This window comes from Theobroma umbraticum, unplaced genomic scaffold, assembly GCF_002168275.2.
Source record: "Theobroma umbraticum cultivar Fairchild unplaced genomic scaffold, ASM216827v3 scaffold_86.0, whole genome shotgun sequence".
Lineage (NCBI taxonomy): Eukaryota > Viridiplantae > Streptophyta > Magnoliopsida > Malvales > Malvaceae > Theobroma > Theobroma umbraticum.
The window spans coordinates 3,011,436-3,038,567 of record NW_018397263.1 but is presented as its reverse complement, the minus strand read 5'-3'; the positions used below and the strand labels follow the sequence as shown (position 1 = coordinate 3,038,567).

The 27,132-nt window shown below is 34.1% G+C and overlaps 1 protein-coding gene and 1 pseudogene across 3 annotated transcripts; both read left to right on the top strand.

Moving 5' to 3' along the window:
- On the top strand, nucleotides 1-22,653 carry LOC110420940 (ARM repeat superfamily protein). Of its 3 annotated transcripts, none has more exons than XM_021434367.2 (51): nucleotides 1-226; nucleotides 319-409; nucleotides 488-542; nucleotides 634-765; nucleotides 1,174-1,245; nucleotides 1,473-1,563; nucleotides 1,680-1,775; nucleotides 2,261-2,339; nucleotides 2,434-2,497; nucleotides 2,866-2,969; nucleotides 3,192-3,297; nucleotides 4,195-4,284; nucleotides 4,414-4,491; nucleotides 4,753-4,766; nucleotides 4,840-4,939; nucleotides 5,037-5,159; nucleotides 5,519-5,608; nucleotides 5,717-5,782; nucleotides 5,990-6,088; nucleotides 6,180-6,254; nucleotides 6,735-6,794; nucleotides 7,392-7,481; nucleotides 7,755-7,876; nucleotides 9,150-9,279; nucleotides 9,354-9,433; nucleotides 9,820-9,955; nucleotides 10,332-10,413; nucleotides 10,828-10,973; nucleotides 11,800-11,880; nucleotides 11,982-12,082; nucleotides 13,093-13,331; nucleotides 13,413-13,522; nucleotides 13,673-13,801; nucleotides 13,905-13,979; nucleotides 14,066-14,199; nucleotides 14,336-14,408; nucleotides 14,551-14,682; nucleotides 15,288-15,469; nucleotides 15,552-15,674; nucleotides 15,779-15,839; nucleotides 15,948-16,043; nucleotides 16,154-16,254; nucleotides 16,414-16,519; nucleotides 18,551-18,664; nucleotides 18,763-18,837; nucleotides 20,468-20,566; nucleotides 21,051-21,122; nucleotides 21,228-21,313; nucleotides 21,402-21,495; nucleotides 21,739-21,846; nucleotides 21,933-22,653. In XM_021434367.2, exons 1-51 carry the CDS (start codon nucleotides 184-186, stop codon nucleotides 22,110-22,112), a joined length of 5,085 nt encoding a protein of 1,694 aa, XP_021290042.1. In that variant the 5' UTR covers nucleotides 1-183; the 3' UTR covers nucleotides 22,113-22,653. The 3 variants fall into 3 exon arrangements, with proteins under 3 accessions (XP_021290042.1, XP_021290039.1, XP_021290044.1); XM_021434364.2 differs by having other exon boundaries at nucleotides 4,699-4,766; XM_021434369.1 differs by lacking the exons at nucleotides 1-226; nucleotides 319-409; nucleotides 488-542; nucleotides 634-765; nucleotides 1,174-1,245 and having other exon boundaries at nucleotides 1,688-1,775; nucleotides 4,699-4,766.
- Nucleotides 22,654-25,330: 2,677 nt separating this feature from the next.
- On the top strand, nucleotides 25,331-26,018 carry LOC110420693 (thaumatin-like protein 1 pseudogene; annotated as a pseudogene).
- Nucleotides 26,019-27,132: the final 1,114 nt, after the last annotated feature.

Sequence of the window (27,132 nt, the reverse complement as noted above, 5' to 3'; positions counted from 1 at the left end):
AACCCATTTTCCATTTCCCCCTTTAAGAAAAAAGGTGTAGAATCCCGCTAACACGTGGCTTTAACGACCAGCCTGTCACCTTCCCGTCGTCTCCTTCCTTTTTCTCCATCCCCCTCTTTCTCGTTGTAGTGAATTTTCGATGCTTCTTTTCCTTTTCTCTTGAAATTTATAACGCACAATTCAATGGCTTCTTCGAGCTCCATCGGGAGCTCACTTCCCGCTCCAGGTACATTCAATTTCAACATTCCCCCTTTTGATTACTACTATTATTTTTCTTTTAAACTGTTTTAATTTTTGATCTTTTTATAAAAAACGCAGAGGCCGTTCAAGTTCTCGTCTCATCGCTCGCAGATGAATCTCCAATGGTTAGAGAAGCCTCCATGGCTTCTCTTAAGGACATTTCTCCACTGTACCTTCTTTTTCTTTTTCTCAAACTAGTTTATATAATTCATTTTTTACTCTAATTTTAACTTGATAACTATTTTAGGAATCCTCTTCTCGTTCTTGACTGTTGCTCCGCTGTTTCTCGCGGCGGCCGCAGGGTAATAATTTTCTTCTTTGTTTTTGTTTTTTTATTAGATGTAGAAAATTGGAGTGTGATTAAAATTTCAAATTATTGGATACTTATTGTAGAGATTTGGTAATATGGCTGGAGTTTTTCAAGTAATGGCATTTGGAGTTCGAGCTTTAGATAAAAAGGACATTGATGCTTCTTATATGGGCAAGCTGGCCAAAATTGCTACCGCAGAAATTATCTCCTCCAAGGTATATATATATATATATATTTGTCTTGTTTTTATATGTTTCTTTTGTTACACTAGAGTGAGTAAGATATACTTAGAACTGCCCCTATAGGCTCAGGAATTTGCCACGAATTAGGTTTCCTTATTGTTTATTTTATCAAAAACTTATAGGCCCTTCTTACTTTTTCTTTCTAAACAACAAGATTCCCAGTGATTGGGACTTGAGACCTCCAAGAAGTCTCAAGCTCCAACCATCGTGGTGTCTCCTAGGGGACTAGGAAAATAAAATATTAGCTAGTATTGGCTGACACTGTAGCTCACGTTGGTAGGTGGGTTATTAATCCCCAATTCTACACATGCTTTCTTTTATGCAATTAGTTGTTCATGGATCACACTTCATAATTTGCTTTTTTTGCTCACTGTTGTATAGGAACTCAATGCAGATTGGCAAAGGGCAGCGGCAAGTGTACTTGTTTCGATAGGCTCACATCTGCCGGACCTTGTAAGTCTGTTGATTACAATTGGTTTGTAATTTTTTATTTTTGCTGTTACCGTAATTTTCTGAAACTTTCTCTTGTTCTATGATGTTTATTTGTTGACGTAGAGAAATATTTCTTTATTTGCTCTCTGTCTCATCTTCTGTTCTTTTGTCCTTTTTTTCCCTTATCAAGTTCATTGCTTAAACTATCTGTATTTAGACATTAATCATGGCCTCTCCTGGTTTGGCAGATGATAGAAGAAATATTTCTTCATTTGTCAGGGCCAAGCTCAGCTTTGCCAGCTATGGTTCAAATACTTGCAGACTTCGCTTCTGCTGATGGTTAATCACCTGCCTTTGTGGTTCTTTGTACTATTTTGAACTTGAATTATCTATGGGTTATTGCAATTTCTTTGTTTAACGAAAGTCTTGTTGTACTTCTATTTTATTCAATCAAGCTATGCAGTTCACTCCACGATTGAAAGGTGTGCTTTCACGAGTTCTACCTCTTCTTGGAAACGTACGAGATGCCCACAGGTCAATATTTGCAAATGGTAATATATGTGCTCTCACTGCTTTTTTAAAATTTAAGTTAATTAGTAACTTAAGGGCAGGAAACATGTTAACATCATTATGTTTCAATCTTTGCTAGTATCTAGATTTCATTATGTCTTTCAATTCTGATTGAAGTCTTCTATGGAGCTTGAACTTCAGAATCTTCATCATTATGTTTGAGATATAATTAATTTTTTACCATGTAAGATTCTCTGCTCCCATATGGGAGCATAGCTGGTAAAAGAAGTTGGTTCTTCTGAACCATTTTCTATTTTGGCAAAGTTTATCAACTTAGGTTGCTCTCTTTTTATGCTGGTTTTCCTGTTTCCATGTTTTCTGACATACACAAATTCCCAGGGTTTGATGTGCAACCCATTTTTTTCCCTTAGATGATTTGGTTGTAGGTTTATGTTTCACCTGATTATGCATTTCTTGCCTTGATAGCTGGCTTACTCACAATGTTATGCTTTGTTTACCCTCCTAGCCTTTAAGTGCTGGTGTCAAGCTGTTTGGCAATATAATCTCGATTTCCCTTCAGATTCCCCTCTCGATGGTGATGTCATGTGAGATACACATTTTATTGAAACCATTTTTCTGATGCCTTATGTCATGTTCTGATAATGTAATGCCTACGTATAAATGTTTTATTTGTTGCAGGTCATTTCTAAATTCTGCCTTTGAGCTCCTGTTGAGAGTTTGGGCTGCTTCAAGGGATCTTAAGGTATGCTAAGCCAAGATTTTTGCGCGCACATGTGTGTGTGTATTAAAAACCTAAGATTAAAGATATTATTACTGTTTTATTATGTTCTTATTATTGTTTGATTCTGGAAAAAAACTCCATGTACTGAATAACGCTCCCTTGTGTGTTTCTTAACCCCACCATGCACATCCAAAAAAAGAAAAAGACTTAGAAATATGTGAAAACTGCAAAATTCTTTAAGCAAAATCCCTTTGTATGAAAAATATATCTGTCTCCAATAAATATCTTTTAATTTCTTTTTGTTAACAAGGTCTATGTCCTGTTATGTACTGCCCTGTTTTTTAGGATCTAATGTTGCTCATTGTTGACTTTATTCTTATTTGAATTAGGTTCGAATATCTTCTGTAGAAGCATTAGGTCAGATGGTTGGTCTTATCACTCGCACGCAATTAAAGGCAGCTTTACCAAGACTTGTCCCTACCATATTGGAGTTGTAAGATTAAAATTTAGTCCTCAATGATTCAATATACAAATTACATTATTGTAGTCTGTATATATGATGTATACCTGTGTTATATAAAGTACTACTTTGGAGTTGCTATTAGACATGTATGTTTTGCATCCATACACTTGCTGATACTTACAAGCAGACAAACCTCATCAATTTTTAAATTCGGACATCAAGATAATGTCTTTTCCTTTATCTTATAATCAGGTATAAAAAGGAGCAAGATATTGCACTTATTGCTACGTATAGTCTTTATAATCTCCTAAATGCTTCCTTACTTTCAGAAACAGGCCCTCCTTTGCTTGATTTTGAGGTAAAGCCCTCATCATCTTCTGTTTCGGTTCACTTGTATTTACTGATGTAGGTATCTTTTCATTGCAATTTGTATTTGCTTACTATTTTCTTGTGCAAAAACTTTCAGTGCTCTCGAGTGTAACATCTTAATTTTTCTTAGATATGGTGGGAGAACTTTGAGGATTGTTTCATTATGTCTGTTAAATAGTTTATACAAATAATTGCTCTGCTTTCTCCTACAAGCAATGATTTTGTTCAGCACAGTCTATAGAATGTCTTATCTTTAGAAATTTTTGTAACCATATCTTGAGTTTTCATTTTCCTTTCTTGTTGACAAAAGTAGATGCTAACCAAACAAAGACTTGTAAGTGCCCAAAAGGAATGTTCAACAATAATGAAATCTAGTTTTTGTATAGACATTTTCTGGATGTTACTCACCCTTGACTTTCAGATGTTATTCAAAATGCTTTGATTTAATCAATATTAGGATGAAGTCTCTAATTGTATTTCAAAAAAGGAGGAACTTTTGAAAGTGTTAAGTGGTGTTATCCAATGTTTGGTTTAATTTGGGGTTTGTTGGTGGCCTTGTGTTCAAGTTGGACATCTCCACCTAATGCCTATTTCTTTTAGATCGGATACCTTAACATTGGATGAGCCTGCATTGCTTATTGTTGCATTTGTTGTTTGTTTGCTTGGTTGTTGCCCCATTTTGTAGTCCATGTGATAGGTCTGTGGATTAATTACTGATTTAATTGTAGCGCGGGAATATCCACTTTTTATAAATCAGAAATAGAGCAGTCATGGTTATTGAATGTCCTTTACACCGGCTAGTTTCTGTCTAGATTCTTTTGTATGTACTATGTAAACAGCAAATTCTCCTTTTTTCTTGATGGATATTGCATGTTGTCTTTTGCAGGACCTCACAGTTATACTATCAACACTCCTGCCCGTCATCTGCATGAATAATGATAGCAAAGAGCATTCGGACTTTTCTGTGGGACTGAAGGTATGATTACACTCTGCAAGGCCTTCTTTTGTTAATGATGTTAATTACTATGACAAGTTCTGTTTCTTCTACTTGCTACTAAGTTCCATTTCTTTTTCCGCATCATAATTTTTGTACTTGGTGTTGCAGACATACAATGAAGTACAGCGTTGCTTTTTGACAGTTGGTTCTGTATACCCTGAGGATTTATTTACCTTTCTTCTGAATGTGAGTATGCACATTTCTGAGAAAGGTGCTTCATTTTTGGTCATCTAAACTGGAAAGTTTGTATTGTCAGGAAAGTGGCATCGATGATTGGCCTGTTTGTATTTTGTTGTTAGATAAGTAGAAAGATATAGTTTTCTTTTCTTAATAGAGTGATAGATAATTAATGTTTTGATGTATTTTTTTTTTCTATATCTTTTTTTCTGCCAGAAATGCAGATTAAAAGAAGAGCCTTTAACTTTTGGTGCTCTCTGTGTTTTGAAGCATCTCTTGCCCAGGTTTATTCCTTACTTTCTTCGTGTAATTCTGTTTATTAATTATCTTACATGACTTACGTGCATTTCCTTTAAGGTCATCTGAAGCTTGGCACAATAAGAGGCCTTTGCTACTTGATGCTGTGAAGTCCTTGTTAGATGAGCAAAATTTAGGCATCAAAAAGGCTCTCTCTGAGGTATGTTGTTATGTAGTTTTATAGCTTACAGTTTATAATGCTATTAATCAAACATACATTCTTATCTTACTGGTTTTTGGTCTTACTTTCATGGTAGTTGATAGTGGTGATGGCTTCACATTGTTACTTGGTTGGGCCATACGCAGAGTTGTTTGTCGAATATCTTGTATGCCATTGTGCTTTATCAGAACATGATAGAAATGATCTTGAAAGCTCCCAGGTAAGTTTTGGGTCCAGCTTTATTCACTGTAGTAACAAATTGGATGATTTACTTTACAAATATGAAAATTCAGTGTCAAATGTTGGTTTAATTTGATTGTTGTTCACAAAAATAGAAGAATTTAAATGATATGATAAAATTGAAGAAATGGATAGTACATTACATATTCTTGTTAAGTGCAGTCACTTCATGTCATCAAAAGTGATATTTGTTCTACCAGCTACAGTGCTTGGGTGTACTTAAACAGTCAAAATTGAGCCTTAATTGCTATACTTTTCTTTGACACATTCTCAGGATCATGTAAAGTATGATAATGTACGAGTCACCACTGTATTTAATGTCAGTTATTGTTTTCTCAGGTGAAGATAGGGTCAGTTTGTCCAACAGAACTAAGAGCAATATGTGAGAAAGGTCTTCTACTTCTAACCATCACAATTCCTGAAATGGAGGTATACGGGCTTCTCCCTTCTTCAACCATTAAATCTCTAATGAGGGTTCTTAGTTTGGAAAATTTAATGGCAAAAGTTATCCTTAATTGATATCCAGTTTTTATGCAGCACATTCTTTGGCCTTTTCTGTTGAAGATGATCATTCCTCGGGCTTATACGGGTGCAGTTGCCACGGTGGGATGCATCTTAAATAATTTTAAGTCTTCAGACATTTTATTTTTCTTCCAGTGCATGCTTTTATTTTTCTTTTGCTTTACCACAACCCTCTATTTCCTGTTTGCTGTGGTTATTGCTTTGTGCATGTAATGCCCATCTCTTATGTTAGACTACACTGAATTTAATGATTTGTAATGACTGGTTTTCATCTATGCTGCTACTTAGGTATGCAAATGCGTTGCAGAATTATGCAGACATAGATCTTCTTATAACAACAATATGCTTAGTGACTGTAAAGCTCGCAGTGATATTCCAAATCCTGAGGTAATGTGCATTTATGCATATGATGTGTTTTAAGTTTGCTTTTGTTCTCTACCGTGTGAAAGTAAATCTCTTTCATCCTACACAAATTCAGGAGCTGTTTGCACGCTTGGTGGTTCTTTTGCACAACCCTTTGGCAAGGGAGCAGCTGGCAACTCAGATTCTGACAGTAAGCATATGTTATACTTGAATTAGCTTATATTACTGTTCATGAACATTGACAAGTTAAAGCAGATGTAAAAGTATGGCATCAATTGTGCTCTTATTCACTTTGGGATATCAGACCAGTGGATTGGAAGCCTTTTCTGCTTAGAATAGGTTCTTTAAAGTTTTTCAAAATTGTGAAAAAAACATTTAGTTTCTCTTCTTTCATGCAACCTCCAGTTTTAGATCACTTCTAATCACTGTATTTTAAGCAGTTTTTCTAGTCAAATATACATGAAAAGGATAGAGGCTTGTAAAGCTCAATGCATGGAAATTTAAATGGTGTTCCTTCTGCGGCTGAAATTAACATTGTATGGCAGTTGTTCAAGATTTCTTATTTAATTTTGTTTTGGAGGTATACTATGGTTGTTTCATTTGGAATGGATTAGCTGTGTTAGACAGATAAATGGTCCTGTCTTCTTTTTAACTTTTGAACTGTTTACAGGTACTCTGTTATTTGGCACCTCTGTTTCCAAGGAACATCAACTTGTTTTGGCAAGATGAGGTAGACCCTCATTTATGGGAATTAAGTTAGAAGTGAAATTTTATGTTTGAGTTGAAATTTTGTTCTTTTTATAGAAACCAAAATAATAGTGGTGCATGAAGTGCTTTTGAGAAAGTAATACAGATAAAAATATAGATGTATGAAAATTGTGTCTTGTGTACTGAGTCATTAACTGTGAGATATGTGACTGCAAGAAAAATTTAAACACTTAAATAGGGTGACAGTTCCATATTTTTTTGCTGGCCACGTTGATGTTAATAGTATTTTATCATGAAATATTAGTTTCTAAAGGTTTTAAAACATGTCGACATATTAAAACTAAAGATTTAAAAGATATAGTTATAGGAAAAAGACTCAATCAGTAGTTAGATCAATGCTTATTGCTTCAAGTTCATTCTGTATAGTTCTACCCCTCATGTCCTTATTGCCTATTTTGTTTCCTAATTAATCAAATTATTGGTCATGCATGTATCAAAAGTTAGCCAAAGCGAGCGTGCTCTTTATCTAATTGATTGTTTTCTTCGGTAAGCTCTAGATTCCGAAGCCAAAGCGAGCTTGCTCTTTATCTAATTGATTGTTTTCTTCGGTAAGCTCTAGATTCCGAAAATGAAGGCGTATGTTAGTGACCCAGAAGATCTCAAGCTGGATCCTTCCTATCAAGAGACCTGGGATGACATGATAATCAATGTAAGGTTTTCTATCTCGTAAATCATTTATGTTATTACTTTTATTATGCTCCACAATATTGTTTGGTCACATGGTGGGAAACATCTCCTCTAGAGGACTTTATTTTGACATTGGACTTCGCCGATGGGGGAGTTAATGTACTTTTTCAGATGTAAATTAGAAATGAGATTTACTCTTGAGTGCAATATAACAACATCAAAGCGGGGAAAAACTAGAAACTCCTCCTTATCCGCTAAGTACCATTAGTAATATCTTATTATTATTGTGTTGCAGTTTCTTGCGGAATCTTTGGATGTGATTCAAGACACTGATTGGGTGATTTCTCTGGGAAATGCTTTTATCAAGCAATATTCACTTTATACGCCTGATGATGAACATTCAGCGCTCCTTCACCGGTATTGGTTTTGAATTTTGATTTCTTGAATTCGCGAAAGAAACTAGTATCTTCCTTTTTTTGTGGGTGGGGTGGAATGGGGGTGAAAATGGGAAAGGTTCTTGTACTAGTTTTGTCAATTAGGAGGGGAAGGACAAGAGGCAGAGTGGAGGGAGAGGAGAAGAGTGGGAAAAGGAAGATTAATAGAAGGGAAAGGAGAAGGTATAGTTCTATGTTTTGGGGATTGCTTAAAAAAGAAGAGAGAATGAGAAGGAAGGGGACCATTGTAAACTTACCTTGTTTGGTTAAAGGAAGGAAATGATGACTTATTATACCTTTACAAGTATGCCAATTTAAGTTTACAAAATGTTAAAATATGCATTTTTTTCATATCGTTAAAAAATCTTTCTTGACCTTTTAAATTATAACATGTATTAGAATTGTACATTATTTCCTTTTCATCCTTTATTTACAATTATATATTTTTATTTGTGTACTTATGAATATGTGCATAAGCATGGAGGCCATCCTAACATCTAAGCCTTTACTAGTGCATTCAGAGTTACAATTCCCTTAATCTAGCGGCTCCAGGAACATTTATAGAACTGAGGCAATTGCCAGGATGTAGCCTGTTATGTTGGTCTAACATAAATATGCACAAAATATAGGATATTAAATGCTAGATGCTGTTAAATTTTTTTTTCAAATTATTGTTGAGGATGAGGTCTGGTTTGAATTCAGGCCTTGCCACTCCTCTACAGCTAATTTTTGGAAAAGTGCCAAGTGAAGGCACCATCCTAATGAATTGCAACAGCTTGAGCCAGGGGTTTTTTCATGTATTGGTTCCTTATTCAGGAGTGAAATTTCTCTTCGTGACTGTTTCATTCGGCCTATCATTTTTTGTCAGCAAAAATTATTTTGTGAGGAAATTCTTATTGAATTTTAAGTTTTTTTTTTTTTTTGTAATTTCTAGAAGCATCAGAAATTTTTCTTTTGAAGTTACTGATGTTACACTGGAACCAAGTCCAATCTCTATGAAGTTGATTTATTGTATAGATTATGAGCTTTAGATTTCTCTTGCAATCTTCCTCCTAACTTTCAGCAATTTCTTTAACCAGCAATGACCTTCCACTTAAAATATTGCTTGTATCTGATGTTAAGGTTCTAAAGTTATTTACACTTAATATTGACTCCCCATAGTTCACCGCCTTCTGTTTTTCTAGTAGATACAAATCTAAGTGCAAAATCCTGAATGTTCTTTTCTTTCTTTCGTTCTTTTGATTTTGGTGTTGCAGAGGCCTGGGTATACTTCTTCAGAAAGTTAATGACAGGGGTTATGTCCGTGGAAAAATTGACTGGATGTATAAGCAAGCTAATATTGCTATTCCGACCAACAGACTTGGTTTAGCAAAAGCCATGGGATTGGTAGACTTGAAGCTTTTTTAGTATTTGTTTTTATTCTTTTGCCTGTCTATCTTTTTTAATTTTCATTCTTTCAGGTTGCAGCATCCCACTTGGATACTGTGTTGGATAAGCTGAAAGACATTCTAGATAATGTTGGTCAAAGCATATTTCAAAGGTTTGATGCTTAAAATTACCTTCCATTTGCAGCACTATGGAATGTGATGTTCGGTTTACATGTGGATTTTAACAGTACATGCACTTTCTCTTCAAAATTTGGAGAGAATAAAACTCTAAGCAGAATGGCTTTGCTTATTTATTTGTTTACCATATTTATGAATTATGATCCTTATCATAGGGTGAAACTGAAAACTTGAAGCAATACTTTTCTTTACAACTACTGTTGTTTTCAGTTAAGTCATTTTATAAATTGATTATTTTTGTCAATTTGTATAAGCATGTTCTCAAATTTCCTCATTTTTCTCTTTCTTTTTAATTTTAAGTTTTAAGGTTGTGCATATTTTTAAAAAATTGATCTGAAGTCTGAGGCTTTACCCACTGCAGGTTTTTAGCATTCTTCTCTGAAAGTTACAGAACAGAAGAGTCTGATGATGTACATGCTGCTTTGGCTCTGATGTACGGATATGCTGCAAGATATGCTCCATCAATGGTTATTGAGGCTAGAATAGATGCACTTGTTGTAAGTAATCTTATCTTTTTGGGCTCCTAATAACTCTCTGAATGCTGTAATGATATAAGCCTCATAATTTTTACATGTTTAGCCTTCATTTAGAACTAAAGCATTAACAGTTCCATATTTAGCTAGCTTTCAAGCTGCATGCTTGAAAACCATTAATATATGGTGGGTATTGGGTTCATCCCATCATGCATGTTTCTCACTGATACAAATCTGCATCTCATGATTGGACTGTGATTTTCACTGTGTTATACCTATATACATTATAGCTGATTGAAGTTGTCTGATGTCTATTTACAATTTTGGCTGTTCACTGTGTTACCTATAGTGCAGAAATTTATATATTATGCAAGGTGATTATTAGTTCTCGTTCTTGCAGGGGACTAACATGCTTTCACGGCTTCTTCATGTACGTCACCCCACAGCAAAGCAGGCTGTTATTACAGCTATTGATTTACTAGGTTTGTAAAAATAATACTTTAATAGCTTGTTAGAAACCTGGAATGAATTATTCTCAAAGAAGAGAAACATGGATTATTAGTGTCCAAAAGGTTTGAGGTTAAGCAGGGCTTGAACAATATAATAGGAATGCACTTTTATTAAGGGTCGAAGCAGAAATAATTATGGACTAAGAATTTCTGAGAAGGAAGTTCCTATGCGCTAAGAGTGATTGTTTTCAAAGCTTAGGCTTGATGATTCTTGAGGAAGCAAAGGTTGGGGAGGATGTCATGCGTTGACTTAAGAGTAGGTTGGATGAAATGCTGAAATAAAACTGCTAGAAAATGTTTTCACATGTCGTACTTAATATGTTGATAACAAATTAGCTGTTCTGGCATTCAAACTTGTAATGGTGATATAACTCACTGTTCATGCAGGCCGTGCTGTCATTAATGCTGCTGAAAATGGTGCACCGTTCCCACTGAAAAGAAGAGACCAGTTACTTGACTATATTTTAACTTTAATGGGTCGAGATGAAACTGATGGTATTGCTGATTCAAGTCTTGAACTTCTGCATACCCAGGTAGTTTGATTGCTTCTAATAATTGCAGTATGATATAGTGGTATTTATTGTCTATTTCATGAACTGATATTGCTATATATTTTGCTTAAAATTTTGGTCTCATGGAGTTGGCTAAAAAGGATTCAAAAGTAAGAGTGCAGACATGTGGATACGCCTTATAACAATATTTTAAAGATATTTAACTACAATACCATGTTAAATAATTTTAATTTCAATATTTTCCTTAGGCTTTATTTTTTTAAAAAAAGGGAAAACCCTTCTCTTTTAAAGTCTTTTAAGCAATTAAATTAAGTTTTATGATGAGTATTGATTTTAAGTAGTTTTATTCTATCAAAAAATAATTAAATATTTTTAAAGGATTATTATCTCAAAGCTTGAATCCATATAATTATTAGCTAGGCAAGAGCCCTAGAGATGTCGTGTTGCTTTTTGGGCTAGGCTAAGACTAATTCGAAGGGAATTTGGGCCTGACTATTAGCTCCTTGTACAAGCCAAGTTATAATTAAAAGGAAAGCCCTAAATTTTCTCCTATTCTTCTTCCGCTTCTTCAGCACCACAGCAGAACTATTTTTCCTTCTCCTTTTTTGTAAGCCAGCAGCACAATATAGACTTGGCTCTCCCTTTGTCTATTCTTCTTCTTCTTCTTCCAGCTGCAATTGTAGCTAGCCAAAGGGAGCAGAGACCTTGTCTTTAGGGTCGATGTCTCGTCGGACACATATATTGTATCCTTATTTGTGTCATGTCATGTAGATACCGGTATGGTGACCCAAAATGACGAGTCTGTGTAACAGAGTGTATGACCTGTTTTCTGTTTATGGTTTCTTAGGCTCTTGCTTTGAATGCCTGTACCACTTTGGTTTCTGTGGAGCCAAAGCTGACAATCGAAACAAGAAATCATATTATGAAGGTACATGTTTTCAGTTTATTTTTGTTAAAATTAGTAACAATGTAAATGCTGTTCCATAATTGCTTACTTTGAGCCGTGAATACTTTTGAATATCTTGACAGGCTACCATGGGGTTCTTTGCTTTGCCAAATGATCCAATAGATGTTATCAATCCCCTTATAGATAACCTTATCACTCTTCTATGTGCTATTCTTCTCACAAGGTATTGTCGAGATATGGTTTGAACTTTTTCCTTTTATTATTGTAAGATTTCTTACAAGTATGTATACATGTATGTGTAGAATATTCTTTGCATTCTGATATCGTACTTGACTGCCATAACTTAACTGAAACTTTATATCTAGAACATCGGAAACAAATACAATAAATGATAAGTGTACAAGGTGTGTCTTTACTAGTGTTCTATATGAACCTTTTAATTGTGGTTTGATGATGGCCTGAAGGTCAGGGTAAAATCAGAATAAGATACAAGATATACTTCCCATTAACCTAATAAATATAGAAGTTTGACTGGTAGTTTGGAAACAACCTAGTTCTAAATTTTATTTGTTTCCATTCTGTTTTAATTGTGTATATTTGATAATTCGACCTCACTTTTTTGTTCACACTAGAAACCTGTGGTAGAATTATTGCATCTGGTTATTCCATGTATATTTCAAGTTTCCTTTTTTGAAGAAAGGATATGAATATTTCTGCTTGGAAGAACAAAATTTCCCATAGGCAATCCAGGGCCTGTCAATGGATAAGAATCAAATATGTTCTGTGACTGAAGTCCTATGATAATGTACTTTGAACATAAGCATGGAGATTAATATTTTGTTTGGGAATTTGTTTTATCCCTGTGTCAATAATGAATGTAGGTGGACTCCTCCCCCCAACCCCACTCCTTCAAGGCCAGGCAGAGAACTGGCCTCATAAAGCAGAGACATGAAAGAAAAGCCTGATTAGAATTTAGGGGCTTCTTGAAGAGCTTAGCTATCTTGCTAACTTGTTCCACTTTTCTAGAGTTTCATGTTGTTTAGTTAGCATTTAGGTTATCCTGCTTCATTTATTGACTGCAATATTAAAGGGAATATTGATGGTGATGATGTTAGGAACAGAGTCCATCCGCAAAAATCTTAATATATCTATTAGTTTACAAATTTGCGTACTTTTATTTGTATTGATGTATGAACCATGGCTGTTCTAACTGGCAACATGTGCAACATTTAGTGGAGAGGATGGAAGAAGTCGAGCAGAGCAGTTATTGCATATATTAAGACAAATTGATCAATATGTTTCTTCATCTGTGGAGTATCAACGAAGAAGAGGTTGTCTTGCGGTGTATGAGATGCTTGTCAAGTTCAGGATGCTTTGCGTCAGTGGCTATTGTGCGTTAGGCTGTCGTGGAAGTTGCACTCACAGCAAGCAAATTGACCGTACTCTGCACGGAAATTTTTCCAACTTACCATGTAAGTGCACTTCCTATGGCAGGTTTTAGATCTTTCATGCCTCTTGCTAATCTTGTTGAATTTCTTTTCTTCAACTACCAGCGGCATTTGTTTTGCCAAGCCGTGAAGCTCTGTCTTTGGGAGATAGAGTTATAATGTATCTTCCACGCTGTGCAGACACTAATTCTGAAGTTAGAAAACTTTCTGCTCAGGTATTAAATTGGTTTAGTGAAAGACTTCATATCATTTAAAGATGCAGCTTCCAGTGCCTGTATAAGTTTTTAATTTATCTTAATCTATGTAAGGCATTTAATTCTACAAAAAAGAAAAGGATTTAATACCTTTCTTTTTTCTTTGACTAGATTCTTGATCAACTTTTCAGCATCTCTCTGTCACTTCCAAGGCCACTAGGTTCTAGTGTTGGTGGCGATATAGAGTTGTCCTATGGCGCTTTGTCCTCCCTCGAGGATGTTATAGCCATCTTGAGAAGTGTATGTTTTATTCTAAGCATCTATGTCCGTAAAATTTAGAGTTACATAAGTTAGCCTACGACACTTTATACCAGGTTTATTTTTTATTCTGCTGTGCTTTCAGGATGCTTCAATTGATCCCTCAGAGGTTTTTAACAGAATTGTTGCTTCTGTCTGTATTCTTTTGACAAAGGATGAGGTGAGATTTAACTTTCTGTTTGCTTGTTTCAAATCTAAATGCTTTCAAACTAACCAGCAGTAGTTATTCTTGATGATTACTTGCAGCTTGTAGGCACCCTGCATGGTTGCATGCCAGCAATTTGTGACAAAATCAAGCAGTCGGCTGAAGGGGCTATCCAAGCTGTTATTGAATTTGTAACAAAGAGAGGGATTGAGCTGAGTGAAACCGATGTTTCAAGGTGTTTTTTTTTATTCCTTTTTATAATTGTTATAATAAGAAAATGAGCTTTTGATTAGCTCATTAAGTTTACACTCTTATGATTAAGTGATAAATTAAAGGTCTCGTGAAGTGTAGTTGATAAAGTTTCTATGCAGGACCACTCAATCTTTGCTCTCAGCTGTGGTGCATGTTACAGAGAAGCAATTACGTTTAGAAGTTCTTGGAGCTGTATCCTTTTTTTGTTTAAATTTACTAGCTTAGCGGATATTAACTTATTCCTGTTTGATCATTGTCAACAGTCTGTAGAATCAACTAGGAGGTCCTATATATATTTTTGTGGTGATCATTGTATATCTTTACATACCTGTAGATATCCTCTCTATCTGAGAACACAAATGCAAAAATTGTTTTCAATGAAGTATTGGCTGCTGCTGGAAGGGATATCGTCACGAAAGATATATCTAGGCTACGTGGTGGCTGGCCAATGCAGGATGCATTCCACGTGAGTCCTCTTTCAAATTAATTAGTAAATTATTCCTGTATTATATTTCTCCTTGAATGGACAACGTATATCTTAGGCCTTGTTGTGGTTCTGTTACCCGTGATGAGTCAAGTAGGCTGACTTGGTGTGCACGAGTACTGTATGTGTTGGCAGTTCTTTCTTTGCAGGATTGGCATACCACTAGGTCTTTTAGTTGTCATAGTCTCTTTAAATTGTGGGCTTGCTTAAACAGGGATTTCATCTTCCAATTTTGTTTCTGACCTGAAAGGCACATAACCCATTGACAAGATGGTTTCTCTTTTGTCGAAATCTTTGCTTTCCAAGTTATAAATAGTTGTATGTGAATTTTTAGAATATAAAGGTTATTTTGTGTGTGTTTTTCCTTGTGTTAAAAGTTTATGAAGAATGATGTTGCCGGTCCATAACCAACATGTTTTTCTTATGTGTTTTAGTCCATTGCCTTTCTTATCATATCTGCAAACCTATATTTCAATGTTGTAAATTTCATGCTCTACTTTGTTTCTTTTTCTAATTTTTTTCACTTCCTTTTTTTTGACGGCTATCGGCAATTCCTTCAGTTGTTGACATTTTCTTAATTTGAATAGGCATTTTCCCAACACATAGTGCTATCAGTTTTGTTCCTGGAGCATCTGATCTCCGTCCTTAATCAGACTCGTTTCACTAAAAGTGATCCAGGAAAAGGGGAAAATTCTAGTCTTCTTTCTGAAATTCTGTTAGAGGATGAAATTCTGCAAGCTGCTATTTTTGCCCTCACTGCCTTTTTCAAGTATGTTGATCAATTGCATTCATGAGAATTTATCTTATCTTTATGGTCTCCAGAGTTTTATGATGTTTCATCTTAATCACAGAGGTGGTGGTAAAGTTGGAAAGAGAGCTGTTGAACAGAGCTACTCTTCTGTTCTTGCTGCACTTATACTCCAATTTGGAAGTTGTCATGGTCTAGCTAGCTCTGGTCAGCATGAACCACTACGGTTAAGTTTCCTACTACATATACATTTGACAAAGGCATGTGTTTTGTAAGTTGGAATCTGATGTCCACTTAAAATTAAGTCAATTTCTTTCTCCTCCTCTGCAGTGCACTTTTAACTGCATTTCAGGCCTTTTGTGAATGTGTTGGAGACCTTGAAATGGGAAAGGTACGTGAACTTTCTGCCAATACTAACAGCTGCTACTGCTAATACAAAGAGAAATTCTTCATGTACTCAATAATACAAAGTTAAAATACAACCAAATACTCTCTTCAGATTTTGGCTAGAGATGGTGAGCAAAATGAAAAGGAAAAGTGGATTAATCTTATTGGAGATTTAGCTGGCTGCATTTCTATAAAGAGACCAAAAGAGGTGATACTATCCATTTGGTTTTTTCTTTCTGTATGGGTTATCTTTTAACAAAAATGACTGATGAAATACTGAAAGGAAAATATTTGCCAACATTGTGATCAATTCTACAGGTTCAGAATATATGCAAGATTTTCACAAAATCCTTGAACCGTCAAGAAAAAACTCAACGGGAAGCTGCAGCTGCTGCACTATCCGAGTTTGTCTGCTACAGGTGTGAATGTTGTGATCTCTTTGAGTTTCTTTTGATCTTCTACTTGTATCCCTTTCTTTTCTTTTGTTTTATTGTTATCACTGTCTTAATCATCTCCAGCATCATTACTAGCTACTTTTTCTTGATAAGAATTGTTATGTGCTAATTTTGATCATGCAGTAGTGGGTTTAGTTCCCTATTGGAGGAGATGGTGGAAGTGTTGTGCCGACATGTCTCAGATGAATCTCCAACGGTTAGATGCCTTTGTCTAAGAGGATTAGTGAAGGTATGTGATAGGGATATTCATTCAGATTTTAAGTAGAGCTGGCAATTGGGTGGGTTCTGACAGGTTTGGGTTGGGCTATTTTCGGGTTTGGGTTCACTTCAGATTCGGATTTTCCCAGGTTGGAATCACTTTGGATTCGGAGTTTTAGGGATTTGGATCATTTTGGATTCAGACGGTTTCGTGTTTGATCTGTTTTGGGTTCTAGCGAATTCATGTGCGTTTCGGGTCATTTTTTTATTCATATAAGCGATAGACATTTTTATAAAATTGAATGCAATAAATAATTTTGCTTTTTTCTCTAATCAATGTCAAGTCAATAGCATTGATTAATTTAATAATTTTAAGATAAAAATGTGATTGAAAAAATTTGATATTGAAAAAGGAATTTGATAAGCATTTGTATAAATATAAATGAAACTATATGTTTATCTATACACTCACTATCAGTGTTTTGTATACTTTTTATTTTTATCTTTGTAGTCTTCTTAGTCATTATAATTGTTTAATAGTATTTAATTTTTTAAGAATTTCTTATTATATATATTTTTGGTTTGGACACAATTATGAAAATTAGTATTAGATATAGTCTTATAGATAAAGGTGCAACTGGAGTGTTAAGTAGTTGCAATTAAAAAAAAGAGTACCAATTGATATTAATTTACCAAGAATACTATGTAATAGTGTAACATTTGCTATTTGGCTTGCCATGGTACAGAATCATAATGTTTAAAACTATTTGATATAATATTGTTCTAATTTTAACATTTGATAATTTTGGCACTAACGAAAAATAAAAAATGTCTTGATTTGAAGAACTTAAGAAATCTAGTTGACCAATTAATTTGCATAACATTTATTAAAGTTTGCAATAATGGGAAATCAATAATCATGACATTTAAAATTAATTTATATAATGTTTATTTTTTTTAACATTTGACCATTTGAGCACTACAATTAATGAAGAATTAAGAATTATCTTGGTTTGAAATGACTTAGTATGTCTAATTTGTTTAACTAATCAATTAATTGGTCTTACTACTAACCTTATTAATTATTATGTATAAATTATAATTTATAAACTATAGGAAATCATAATTTTGAAAAACAAAAACTAATTGGTATAATATTGATTTAGTTTTAACTTTTGGTCATTTGTGCTTTAATGATAAAAACAGAGATTTCTTGGTTAATTCAAACTTCTACACTTGAGTAGTTGAGTCTTAGTTTTATTTTTTATAGAACTATAAAATATTTAAACTTTATTTAGAAAACAACTCATAAGTCTAATTACTTAAATATAATTAATCTTAATACACATAAATTGAAAAAATTGATTATATTTAAAATTTATTTCCCACCATCTTGAGCTTTCCATAGTTAGTTGTTTTAAATAGTAAAGCTAGAACAAAAAATCATTTGATATTCATATTAACTGTATTTCGTAATCTAATTCAAACATTCAATATGAAAAGGTTGAAAATACATTATTTATATAATTGTATAATAGCTATAATAATATTATTATTATTTTAAAATTTAAAATTTTCATCAGAGAAAAATATTTTATCCTTTGCTTATGTAAGCATTTTAGACAATCATTTCATTATAGGTTGGGTCCTCTTGGGTTAAAATCCAGGGTTTTAAAGGTTTAGGGTCAGATTGGTCTTTGGTGTGGGTTATTCTAGGTTTGGATCACTCCAGGTTTGGGTTGCTTCAGGTTCACACTGTTTCAAGTTTGTTTCATTTCAAGTTTGGGCTATTTGTGGTTTTTGTTACTTTAGGTTCAGGTCTTTGACTTGTTTTAGTCAATTTAGATCAAGATTGAGTTCGGTTTGTAACTGGTTTAGGCAAGTTTTCAAGTTCAGTCAAATTTTGTAGCCTTTAATTTTAAGTGTGCCGTTTTAGTCATCAATTGCAGTCACAGACATCCACTTCTCTCATAATTGCTGTCTCAAATTTGATGTTTGTATGGTTGCCTTATTTTGCTTTATTTATAGCCTTTGAGAGTATGTCTTTCTCTGTCTATGGCAGACACCGTCTGTTCATATCTATCAGTACACAAATCAAGTTCTGGGTGTAATATTATCATTGCTTGATGATTTGGATGAATCAGTGCAATTAACTGCAGTTTCATGCTTACTGATGGTAATTTTTTCATTCACTCTCTTCTTATATAATCTTTCAATTTGCTTCTTATACTCCATTGTTAAATTATTTGTTTTTTAACTTTTAATTTGTTGTAGATTCTTGACTCCTCACCCAATGATGCTGTTGAACCCATTTTGCTTAATTTGTCTGTTCGGCTTCGCAATCTACAGGTGCATTCCCTTGCTATTTACAATGTTTGATTTAAGGCCATGCTAATTATAGACATAGGATTTTGAATCACCTTAGGACATGCACTAAAGACTCAATATACCTTGCTTAGTTATGTATTAGTATGAGCTGGGGGTAGTAAATATCAAATGAACCGGTAATAGCTCCCTTATTTATTGTGCTATGTTATTTATTACAATTGTGTGCTTCTGTTATGAGTTAACCTGAAACTGAGTAATATAACTGTGCTATGTTATTTATTACAATTGACACTTAAAGTTTCATAGCTGGAAGTTCAAGATAGAGGCCAACTTTAAGATTTCAAGTCATTAATTAGGGATGGGAAAGATTGAATCATTATGGCAATTGAATGGCTTAAATCAGATGATTTCTTGGTAGGAAATTCAGGAAAGAAGTTAACTTTAAAATTTAAAGCTAATTTCGGTATTATTCAGGTGCTAGATTTTCAGAAAATGTTGTGACAATTTATGGTTTGTATTTGTATAACAGAAAGGCAAGTTTATAGTAAGGGTAGAGTCAAATTTGGGCTGTTGATTGATGGTGCTTTGGCCAGTTGAAATCTGGTTTGATGAAAACCTGGATGCTAGCACATGCAGGTTTTGTGCCCCCTAAAGGAAGAAACTGATAAAGGTTTGAGTAGGGTTTGTAAGAATATTTTATTAGATCAAGGTTCAAGAGTGCTATAAGATACATGTGGATTTCCTTGGATATCATACATTAGGTCTGAAAGGCATCACAGATGGGTTTAATATAGTATCACGCTATCCTAAAATAATTCTTCATTGATTAGGGAGAGATCATGTTAATATGTACAGGTATAATTATTCTATGGATATAAGGATGTAAGCTCCAAATAGACCTGATCAAAGCCAGGCAACCTGCCTAGACTCATAATCCTGGTCCCCTGTGCAGGTGCAGACAACTTATTAGGCCTGATAAATTAGGGCTGGCTGATAGATGTTGAATTTGCAGCCAATTCGAGTCTGTCCTGGCCTAGAAATATATTAGTATTTAGATTATTTATTTTCTTATTTCTTTGTTTGTTTGTTTTTAATTTTGAAATATAACAAATAGTCTGAAAATATTATGATGGGTTTTGGAGTGCTTTTGTAAAAATCTTGTAATTTTAGGCTGATCTGGAACAAATTTTATGCCTAATGGTTGGCTTGCATCAGCATGGGCAAGCTTCTCAGCTTTAGGTCCTCAAAAAGTGGGAAATCATAGAAATTGATTACTAAACATGACATAATTTACACGAACATAGAAAGGTACATACTCAGTGTACCACTACCTAGCCTATCTCCCGCAAAACTAAATATTCCAAGTCCCCTTGGATAGACTAGCCTACCTCCTGTGATAAAGAGATATAGAGTAAGACTTGGTGAGGTTCTCGATAACCAAACATTGGCTGCCCTTGTTCTAGATTTTTTTGATGATGGATTATGTTTTTTCTTGATACCTTTGTTTTCGCATCAATCTGAGTTAAGTCTCCACCACTGCTAGTGTCAAAAGCTGCATCTGCAACCATGCATGAACCACAGTTTCAGTTGTAAATTTAGTCTTGGTGTCAGGCTGCATTTATTGATGGGCAATGTTTTTCATCTTGTGCAGATATCCATGAATGTAAAGATGCGGGCTGATGCCTTTGCAGCATTGGGAGCACTTAGCACCTATGGAGTTGGGGCACATAAAGATGCTTTTATTGAGCAGGTAGTCATTGACTTGATTTCATTTTCAACTAAATAAATAGGTTAAATTTACCAGGACAAATAGTCTGTTTTTCCTTTGATGTTGAATCTTCCTTGGTAGATATATCATCAAACTTATTGATAAGATCATAAAACTACATAATACCTTTTTTAAAAGAAAAAGTTGTGAAGATTTTCTTGGTCTACTCAGTGTGCCACAATCATCAGAGATCCTATAAATTATCTAATGTCACCAGAAGACCATGTGAAGTAAGGTAACTAGCCTTATCAGTCCAATTATCTGATTCAATCAGTGCTTGTTTTAAGCATTCTGTACATGCAAAAGGTTCATGTGCAATTACATTTTCATGTTATCCTTTTATTTTGATCACACTTCCATTCACCTACTACATTTGTGGTACATTGTAGATAAAGTTGAAAATGAATGAGTTTTTGCACCATTTATCATCTCATCAAGCTAATCTAATGTTAATCACTATTTCCAGATACATGCTACACTCCCACGCTTGATCCTACACCTACATGATGATGATCTTGCTGTTAGACATGCCTGCCGTGTAAGTGATACTTTATTTTCAATGCCCCTTAGTGCCTGAAGCTTATTAATAATTCTTCTTTCTAAATGATGTGGTCTATTTCTTTATTTTTTTCAAAATAAATAGAACACCCTGAAACGGTTTGCCACTTTAATGGAGATAGAAGGGTTGCTGGCTTTATTCAATTCACATAGTATTAACTCTGACCATCGGTATGTAATAATGAAGCTTGTAATGCACAGTATCCTAAAGTTTTCTTCCTTATATCATTATCATAAAGTATATCTTGCTTCCTTTCAGAAGTGATTATGAGGACTTTGTAAGAGATTTTACACGGCAGTTTGTGCAACATCTTTCCTCCAGAGTTGATACTTACATGGTGTCAACCATACAGGTTTGCATTTTGCTGCTAACACTGCATATTTATTCTAAAATATTACCTTCCGGATAATTTGCTTAATGGCTAAAATGAAATTAAGTTGTACTTTAAAAGCCTTTCCCTTCTAAATAGGAGGCTATATTATTTTTCCTCATCTAAATTGCATAACTTTGATTGCTGGATTATGTGCTTGCCTTTAGCCTGATGCGGGACAGTCATAGAAGCTGGAAAAGTTTAACATAGTTCTTGATGATGCAGGCTTTTGATGCACCTTGGCCAATAATCCAAGCAAATGCTATTTATGTTTCCAGCAGCATACTCTCTCTTTCAAACGATCAGCACATATTAGCTCTTTACTTTACACAGGTTATTCTGAGATATCCCCACCATTTAATTGTTATTGTTATTATAGTTTTAAGAAATATGCTTGAAAAATGGTTACCATGGTTTAGGTGTTTGGATTGTTGGTCAGCAAGATGAGTCGGTCTGCAGATGCAGTTGTTAGAGCTACAAGCTCTTCAGCCTTTGGCTTATTACTTAAATCAACTAATTCAGTTGCGTGGAGAGCAGCTCGACTTGAACGAGCAGATTCTGGCCGAAAGGGTCATGATTCTGAGTCTGCAAAAAAATAGCAAATGCACTTACAACGGACAATTATTGTGTCGGTTATTGTACTTTGACCGGCGGCCAGCCCCGTATCCTTGATGCAAGTGAACTGAGCAAGCTCAATGCGGGTAGGTCAAAGTTTTAGAGCACATAAAGGAATTCCTAGCGTGAAGAGGTTAAGTGATCTGCTGAAATGAAGCAATTCCAAATTGCCGAATGGATGTAGAAGCATTAAATCAATGACAACAATTTGTTTGTTTACTGTGATGGGTTGGGTCAATGTTGTAAGGTTTGTAACTATATAGCTGTAAATGTTGATCTTACAAGGACTTGTGTTTCCATTTTTGGGTTGCTGGTTGTTAAAGCTAGTGTAAAGTATATGGCCGCACTCTTTCCCCTATATTTCTAAGAGTTCACTTGTAGAAAATGCTTAATGAAATGAGTGCTATTTTTCCCACTGGACCTCCTTTGGTTCCGGAGATAAAACAGGTCAAGCTTATGCTATTGAACGGATAACTTGTCTCTTTCAAGATAAATGTAATAAATAAGTATGATTATTTTCGTCAATCAATATATATTGTTTACAGTATATATTTGTTTCATCTTTTGTATTTAAAATCTAACGGCATCGAATTATTTAACACAATAATAAGTGCTTAAAAACAACCTCCGATAAAATATCCGCTTAATTTGAAAAACTCAAAATCAAAAACTTTTAGCTTTGAGGTAATCAAAACCTATTCAAAATTGTTTAAAAACTTATGGTAATTATTCGTAACTTAACCAAAATCGATTAGTAATTTTCAGTAGTTTTTTTGGAAAAATCTTAGTTTGATCCAATCCGACTTGATCAGACTTGAAAAAATAATTTTAGAAGTTACAAAATGTATTTAAAAATAAATAAATTTATTAATTTTACGAAACAAACTTAATGGTAATAATCTACTAGTAAATTTAATTAAAAAAAACAAATAAATATGAAAAACTATCAGTAATAAAATTTGTTTCCTACGTACTATATATAATGATCATCTTATCCATAATCAAACATGAAATGATAAGTTTGGTAAGCTTATAATTAAAATCATAAACACATGTAATTAAAATTATACAAAATTTTGCTTATGAAGTCCATAAATTTATTTTGAAAATATGTTAATAGCAACTTAAATAAATATTACTAAGAAAAATAAATTCCCTTCTTTAAACAAGTTTTAATTATTTGACTAGAATAGATTAATATAAAAATAATTTAAATAACGGGTATCTTAACTTTAAACTTGAATTCTACGTAAAATTTTTTTGAGTATTAATTTTGTTATTCAAAACATACTCATACCAAAATCACATTAATGAGCACTTGAACATTTCACTCATGGATTGATACATGATTTCCTCACTTAAAGAGTAAAGTTCAAGTCCCTCCTCTTCTAGTTATAAAAAAAAAATCACATTAATGGGTTCGATTGAGTCGGATACTCTATTAAAACCCATCCATTCCTTACATATGCATGCTTCTCTCTACTTGAAAAGTTAAGTTTAAATTCTCCTTTTTTAGAATAAAAAAAAAGTGTTACAAGAGGTAATTATTATAAGACAAAGAAGTTATTGATGAAGAAAATGTGGAATAAATTAACTTAATTTTCTTATTATTATTGTCATAAAATAAAAGAAACTTGGTTAGCTTTCAATTGAATGAATATGTATTGAGAAGAGCCTAGTTCCTATATATGTATGGTTGATATTTTTACAACTTGTTTTTTATTATTTATTTTTGACTTTTTGAATAATTTCTGTAAAGCAAAAGGAAGAGGTAAAAATAAGTGTCAAGAAAACATGTGTAATTGGTGGACTTAATAGAATTAGCAGTGACATAGAAGCCTCTTTTGCGTTAAGCGATTAGAACCTTTCTTGTTCATTTGTAAATACAAGCTTGACAGCTTAATACTTGTACATGGCAGCTAATTACTTATACATTTTTTTTTATTCTTTCTTGTGTATATATCCATGGTTTTGTGGAACAATCAATGAATAATTATTTGTCAATCTCTTACTCACTCTAGAGCAAATAAGTATTAGAATTAATTGACAATAAATAAATAATTAAAATGAAATGTAATTCCAATTAAAATAAGATAATCAATCTATGTAGAAGTAGTTATTCATTTTATTGGTAAAAAGAAAATTACATAATTTGCATACAATCCTTTGAAATTTTTATTTACTTTTGTATCGAAATGCATTTTTAGTTTCTATTTTTAATTTCAGAAGCAAAATGCAAATAGCAAATTATCTCAACTAAACAAAACTTTAATAATTGTATTTTTCAAAGAAGAATAGTTGTAATGCTTTACTGCTTTTAGTTTTATTTTAATTTTGAAATTAAAATCATATATATAATAATCTTTGCAATAATTCAATGAATTAACAAGTAAGTATTGCTGAGAATACTGATAACATATCATGGGTAGAATACAAGATTGACCGTACCTTTCTAATTCTCGGATTATTGCCATTACAATCACAATTTCAAACCTAAGAATATTATTAGAGAATATGATTTATCGGTTACAATTGCAACAGGCTACAAAACAATAGTTGCCTATGTTAAATTATTCATCCATCCATACATCTTGGCATAGAATTAAAACCAAGAAGGTTTCAATGTGTTTTTGGTAGCCAGTAGTAATGGTTTTTATTCTAGAATCATAAATATATGCAAAGCAATAGAGCTTTTTTTGGTGCCTGTAAGGTCTCACGGACAGAAGGTGATAAGGTAATTAGGTGCAGTGCTACTTTGATCATCAAAAGCGTACTGTAAGCCTGAGGGCACTGATTTTTGAAGATCCTGGAGTAGTTTGTGCGTTGACATCCGTCCGGTGATTTGTACTCACCAGTGCAACGATGGGGAATACGAAACCAAGCCAAGAATTTTACATAAATTTTCCCTGAACATCAGTTACTCTGCTCCATTTATTTCTGACTTTTAAAAGTCTTAAAGATTGTTCTCTCTTCGAAATCTTCGTACAGGAAAGTTTGGTCACTTAAATGTTAATATAGCAGTCAACTTAGTTGGTTTCAGGAGAGGGTCTTTATCAGTTATCCGATTAATTGACCTTTTACTGCCAAAATTTAAGCACGATGAGCCTTGTTTAACTCTTTGTATAGCACCTTCTGCGTACAACAGCTTCACCATTCACATCAACTAACAAAGAAAGCAATTAATCAATTGTTTAATTAAGCAATGATGAGGCTCTACTTGCTCGTTGGCCTTTCCTTGGCCCTCCTCATCTCAGGTAATGAACAAGACCGTTTCCCATTCTTTCTCTCTGGCTCCAAGTGTATGGAATCGAATTGGTTCTAAAAATAAACTTCTTTTCTAATGCATTTTTATAGCATTATCTTCTTCTCAACATTGCATGTATATATGCAGGGGCTCACATGGCAGCTCTCAACATCAGAAACAACTGTCCATAAGCTATCTGGCCAGGAACCCCCGGCGGTGGTGGAGCTCAATTTCCAAACACTGGATTCGAGTTAGCCCCCAGGCAACAATTCCATTAACGTTCCCGCTCCTGTCCATAGAGCGAACACAATGCTCAACCTCCTCAGGGAGCTTCACTTGTGCCACTACAAACTGTGGCTCTGGCCAGGTTACTTGTAACGATGCAGGTGCGGTCCCTCCACCATCCCTCATAGTGTTCACTCTAGCACTGGACGGAGGACAAGATTTCTATGATGTCAGCCTTGTAGATGGCTTTAACTTGCCAGTTTCAATAACCCCACAAGGCGGTTCCGGTCTAACCTGCACCACAACTAGCTATGCGGCAAATGTAAACTCAATTTGCCCATCAGAGCTGGCTGTGAGAGGATCTGATGACCAGTGCAACAGGATTGAGGTTGATTGTAAGCTACGCTGTTGCAGGCTATGATATGTTGTGAAAAGTAAAGTGACAAAAGATGGTCTTTCATTCAAAATGTGCTCTGTTATGGAGCACTAAAAACATGGACTTAACAAGCCTTACACACTCTTAGTACGTGATGATCACACAGTAAAAATAATATTATATATAAGCTTATACATGAGTTTACATTCGTATTAACATATTAACACTTGTTCTAGAAAGATTAACAAGTGTAAAACATCATAGTCTAGCTTCCATGCATCAATCCACATATAGTCATCAAACCAGACAACATACACTATGGTGCATGAAATACAAGTGGATTTCCACGTCACATAGTCCACTTGTCAAAGCAAGCATTACCTTCAACGTTCCCTCTTAATGCTTGCGTTGACAACCTTTAAATTTTATGTATGATACTTGATCTTTGCCTTACATAGTACTTTAGTCATTGTATCAGCAATCTGCTCCCCTTTGTTGCAGTGAATAATAGCTATCTCACCTTGATTTTTTGCATCTTTCAATGCTTGGTACTTGACACAATGCTCTGACAGAAAACCAAGAGAAACCACAAAAAATAAAGCAGAGCAGAGTAGAGAAAGAAAATGAGAAGTAACCAAAGAAAAATTAGGAAAAGAGAATGATCTAAAGAGAAAAACAACCACTCTACTTTTTCATTATGTATATATGATGATAACCACCTAGTGCCGTGAATATCGGCCTTGAGAAATGAGAACTTAATAAAGAGAAAAAATTTGTTGAGCTGAGCTGTATAGGGCAAAAAATTTCAGAACTGCCTAACAACAGTTTTTTTTCTCTAATGGGTAAAAACGAGAAAGTAAAAAACAACCAACTTAATAAAACGGCACAAAACTTTTAAGCTATAACGGAGGAAAAACATTAAAATGACACCGTATACTTATTTCTTCATTCTTTAACTGATTATTGACCAGCACCATGACTTCTTCATCATCTGGAATCACTGAATTCTCAACACCTCTCCTTGATTTCAGATGAGAAAACTCCTAGTTTATTTCTGAGAAGTTTAAACTGATCAGTACTCAAGCCTTTTGTGAAGATGTCAGAAAGTTTCTCCTTTGAAGAACAGTATTCCAGCTCCACTTCACCTTCCTTCACCGCT

Excerpts from the sequence above, each read along its gene's own strand:
- LOC110420940 (XM_021434364.2), top strand. The coding sequence starts at position 184 with ATGGCTTCTTCGAGCTCCATCGGGAGCTCACTTCCCGCTCCAG. Across the intron at positions 1,246-1,472 it reads GCTCACATCTGCCGGACCTT|ATGATAGAAGAAATATTTCT; the intron begins GTAAGTCTGTTG and ends CTGGTTTGGCAG. Across the intron at positions 13,332-13,412 it reads AAATTTTTCCAACTTACCAT|CGGCATTTGTTTTGCCAAGC; the intron begins GTAAGTGCACTT and ends TTCAACTACCAG.